This window comes from Mandrillus leucophaeus, unplaced genomic scaffold (assembly GCF_000951045.1).
Source record: "Mandrillus leucophaeus isolate KB7577 unplaced genomic scaffold, Mleu.le_1.0 Scaffold105, whole genome shotgun sequence".
Taxonomy (NCBI): domain Eukaryota; kingdom Metazoa; phylum Chordata; class Mammalia; order Primates; family Cercopithecidae; genus Mandrillus; species Mandrillus leucophaeus.
In genome coordinates, this window is record NW_012098654.1 from 759145 (window position 1) to 764042 (window position 4898).

At 50.5% G+C, this 4898-nt stretch overlaps 1 protein-coding gene across 3 annotated transcripts in view; it reads right to left on the bottom strand.

Moving 5' to 3' along the window:
- Window positions 1-4898, bottom strand: part of ACOT7 (acyl-CoA thioesterase 7) — a 148835-nt gene that overhangs the window by 57193 nt on the left and 86744 nt on the right. For all 3 annotated transcript variants that reach the window (XM_011981204.1, XM_011981211.1, XM_011981219.1), the window contains one exon: window positions 1841-1927. In XM_011981204.1, the coding sequence (XP_011836594.1) occupies window positions 1841-1927 (87 nt within the window). The remainder of the gene's footprint in view (window positions 1-1840; window positions 1928-4898) is intronic.

Below are 4898 nucleotides of genomic sequence, written 5' to 3' on the forward strand. Positions count from 1 at the left end.
CAGAGTGAGGAAAAGTGGGTGCTTGGGTTGGAGAGAGCCGAGATCACACCACCGCACTCCAGCTTGGGCCACAGAGTGAGATTCCAAAAAAAAAAAAAAAAAAAAAAAGAAATGACAGCATTGTGCAAAAGTGCCTGTTATGCCTCGGGACAGATGAATAGCTCAGTACAACCAGAACAGCTGTGCCCAACCTTCATTAACCACACAGCACCTTCACAACTTCTGCTCTTACTGAATCTACTTCACTATGATCTTATCTCCTCGATGCTTTTCTTCAACCAACTTGTTTTTAAAAGTTTACTTTGGTCTTCTTCAAAATTACAGTAGCCATGAAATTATGGGTTTGATATGCTATCTACATTTTCTTTAAATCATGAAAAATAATTACACATTATTAAAGTAAAAAGTGTCCATCTGTGAACCTAGAGCTAAATCCTCTTGCGTTCCAGCTATGTTTCCCAAACTCTGGGAAGCTGAGCGAGGAACTTTAAGGCCTGTGTTGCTTGAGAAGAGATCTGCACTTACTGGGAAAAAACAAATGCAAACATTAGAGGAAATACATTATTAACGAGTCACTGCCAGTGAGTCACAATGTTAGTCTCTGGGGACATCAGTGCCCTGGCAAGGCCCTGACCTGACCCTCAGCAGGCATTAAACATCTCACAACTAGAAGATCCCGAGGCTGCATGTGACCCTCCCCAGGGACGCAGTCATCCGTTTAACTTTTATCACCAATTTGAAAAACAGGCGCCAGTGTCTTTCTTCCTTTCTTTCTTTCTTTTTTTTTTTTTTTTTTTGAGACGGAGTCTCGCTGTGCTCCCAGGCTGGAGTGCAGTGGCGTGATCTCGGCTCACTGCAAGCTCCGCCTCCCGGGTTCACGCCATTCTCCCGCCTCAGCCTCCCAAGTAGCTGAGACTACAGGCGCCCGCCACCACGCCCGGCTAGTTTTTTTTTGTATTTTTAGTAGAGACGGGGTTTCACCATGTTAGCCAGGATAGTCTCGATCTCCTGACCTCGTGATCCACCCGCCTCGGCCTCCCAAAGTGCTGGGATTACAGGCTTGAGCCACCGCGCCCGGCCTTTTTTTTTTTTGAGACGGTGTCTCACTCTGTCGCTCAGGCTGGAGTGCAGTGGTGTGATCTCGGCTCACTGCAACTTCCGCCTCCCAGGTTCAGGTAATTCTCCTGCCTCAGCCTCCTAAGTAGCTGGGACTACAGGCCCATGCCACCACGCCTGGCTAATTTTTGTATTTCTAGTAGAGATGGGGTTTTGCCATGTTGGCTAGGCTGGCCTCGAACTCCTGATCTCAGGTGATCCACCCACCTTGGTCTCCCAAAGTGCTGGGATTACAGGCGTGAGCTACTGCGCCCCACCCGCCAGCGTATTTCTGTGATTTATCGTTCAACCTTTTTTTTTGAGATAGGGTCTCGTTCTGTTGCCCAGTCTGAAGTATAGTGGCACGATCACAGCTCACTGCAACTTCGACCTGCCGGGCTCAAGTGATCCTCCCACCTCAGCCTCCCAGTAGCTGGGATCATAGGCACAGGCCACCACTCCTGGCTTATTATTTATTTTTTTGTAGAGACGGGGGTCTCCCTATGTTGCCCAGGCTGGTCTTGAACTCCTAAGCTCAGGCAATCCTCCTGCCTCCATCTCCTAAAGTGCTGGGATTACAGCCACGTGCCACTGCGCCTGGCCTATTGTGCAACTTCTTGAAAATCTAAATTTATACTTCACCAAACACAAGAGCCTCAACTGTATCAGACAGCAGCATGGCTCCCAGAGGAGCAACAACGAGCCAAGGGACAGGAATGGAGCGACCAGGGCACTTCCTTCTTACCTCCGTGCACAAAGCCGTGCAGGGTGCAGTCTGAAGGCCCCACCAGGTGGATCAAGCTGGACTGGCTGTAGCTGACAGTGTTCGGCTCTGGAATTGCAAAGGAAAGAGATTAGTTATGGGGTAGACTGATTCCCACAGCTGAATGGTCTGACAATGCCGGAACCACCCTGAGGTCTGCATAGTCAGCGAAGGCGTCCAAAGGCAGTTCAGCTATGATTTCTCTTAAGGAAACCCATGGTCTCCAAACAGGCTACAGTTGGTGAAGGAGACGTTTTCAAGGATTCATGACCCATTCTGTTAGTGGGCCATGACGAGACTCTCTGGGGCCATCAGTGCCCCGCAAGGCCCTGCCCAGGGGTAGCCACGAAACACCTCAAAGCTGTGAGTCCCAGGGCTCTGTGTGACCCTCTACCGGGCTCTAGTTAACCATCTGACTTGCATTTCCTACCAGAAGTGCCACAGTGTTTCTGTAATTTACTCCACCGGCCTGAGAACATACAGCTGCCCAGGGTACAAGCTCTTCCCTCCGGCCAGCCCCCTACCCCATTCACTACTCTATCACCTCACTCTTGCAAGAGCCCCAAATACTTTGGAGGAGCTTCAGTCACCCAACACTGCACTGCTCCTGAAATATCTTTAAGAAGCTGCACTTAAGAAAAAAAGCAGATGAAATATAATGTCCAGTCTCTAGAAGGTAGACCTTTCTTTTTTCTTGAGACAAAGCCTCGCTCTATCGACTAGGTTGAAGTGCAGTGGTGCAATCTCAGCTCACTGAAGCCTCCGCCTCCTGGGTCCAAACAATTCTCGTGCCTCAACCTCCCTAGTAGCTGGGATTACAGGCACCTGCCACCACGCCCAGCTAGTTTTTGTATTTTCAGTAGAGACACGGTTTCACCATGTTGGCCAGGCTGGTCTCGAACTCCTGACCTCAAGTGATCCGCCCGCCTCAGCCTCCCAAAGTGTTAGGATTACAGGCGTGAGCCACTGTGCCCAGTCCAATATATAATTTTTTAAAAAGCCAATTATCCTTATTATTCTGTCTAACAAGAGAAAATGGAATTATCATGAGCTCTTCGGATTCATAGCTGTCAGCTGTCCAGCTTTGACCGTGGAGGGACTATGTGGCCATATGGCTGTCCATTTTTAGGGTTGATGACAAAATTAGCCCTGCCTCGGACAAGTTCGAATGCCTGCCTCATCCCTGGCCCTTGGGCTGAAAACAGTGTTCACTTCCAAGCCTGGTGCAGCCCTTCCAGTGCAGGTGGGGTCTTGGCAGGTCACCCAGCCCCTGGCTTCTGGGTTGGGATCCACCCTTCTGGGGTCAGGAAGTGCTCTGGCCAAGCCCCAGGAAGATCCGCCCTGAGCCATCCACAAGGGTGCAAGAGCTGGTGAACATGGCCAGGCCAGGGGCTCGGCCCTGGGTCTGAAGCTCCTTCCACTCGATGTCTCTGGCCCTCTGGCCGGGCCCATAGTCCTGCTCCCGTAAGCAGTAGCTTGGGGGCTGAGGGCATGGGGGAAGCATGAGAGGATGAGGGGGTAAGCATGAGAGGATGGGGGAGGAAGGGAGGTTCTGGAGTTGGACTGCCTGGGTTTCAATCCCAGTTCTGCTGCCTTCGTGGGAACTTAACCTCCCTGCGCCTCAGTTTCCTCAGCTGGAACCAGAGATGGTGAAAGTGAAACGATCGGGTTGTGAAGATGACGTAAACACCTAACACACACGAAGCCCTGTAAACGGCTTGTCACACAGGACGGGATCCGAAAAGGAGAGTTTTGTGTTTACGGCTATGTAAACCTCGCCCACTGCTGTGCTGGGCGCCTGGTTCCGGCTCCTCACATCATTTTGAAACTGCAGGTTCACAGATGAGGCACTGTCAGTCAAGATCATAGTCACCGCTGCAGCAGATAAACCCTAAAACCCTAGTGGGTCACACAGTGAGGCTGATTTCTTGCTTAGGTAAAGTCCAAATCAGGCTTTCCTAGTGGGGTAGATTTCATCCAAACGGTGAAGATGTGGGGATTCAGGCCCCTCTGGTCCGGTAGCTCCATTACCCTTAATGGGTAGCTTTGAAGGTTACCTTGGAAGGGGACAGAGTTGGGGGAGGCTCACACACCTGAGGTTTCAATGGGTCAGGCCTGGAAGCAGCATTTCACTCTGCTCACACTCTAGACATGAGTGGTATTGTCACACCCGCTGCAGAGGAGGCAAGGCAACGTGGCCCTGCTGTGTGTGGAGACAGGCTTGGTCATCTCTGTTTGGTTCTGCCCCTCCAGTCACCAGATCCCTGTTGTATTCTTTGCACACGTAGAGCACCTCACCCTCAAGGACGACCACCTGAAACCCGATCCAGCCTCTGAGCTCACCTCAGAGCACAGCGGCTGGTCACATGTATGTAGTCTTCTCCATCGTGTTTAGATGCAATTTTTCATGTTCCTCCAGCCAATGAACTAAGAAAATGAGTTACCTGCACCTGCACCCTTTATACAGCAGCAGAAGAGCACACTCATTCAGCAAAGAAAAGAACACAGGAGCTACCCAGGAGCCCCTGGCCCAAGCAGAGATGACTCCCGCTAGGGTCTGAGCTATGGCCATGGAGAAGGGTCTTTGGTTAGACCCTGATTCCACTCTTGGGGAGGAACTACATGGTCCTTGGTTCAGCCTCCTGGAAGGTTCTTCCCTGTTCGTTATCCACCATGGCCTCATTCAAGCGGGCACTGGGAAATAGGGCCCACGGCCTACCTCCTGCTCATCTAGGTTTGGGGAGGTTACTTTAAAGTTTGAACAGTCAAAAGCTTTTTTTCAGTCCAGGCAAATTCAGTTTCCTCATAAACTTAGTAGGCATCTGATCTGTCTGTCTCCAGTCAGTTCCATGTGACAGGAACCACACCCAACATTCTTTCCAAGTGTCATGCTCAAGCCTGGTATATTTTGTTGCTTTTCCATCCCACTCCACTGCCTTTCTCACTCTCTCAAGACACACGTTGGTGGGTAAACCACACTGTAATCTGATTTTCGACACAAGGCTGAGTCTTTTTTTTTTTTTTTTTGAGACGGAGTCTC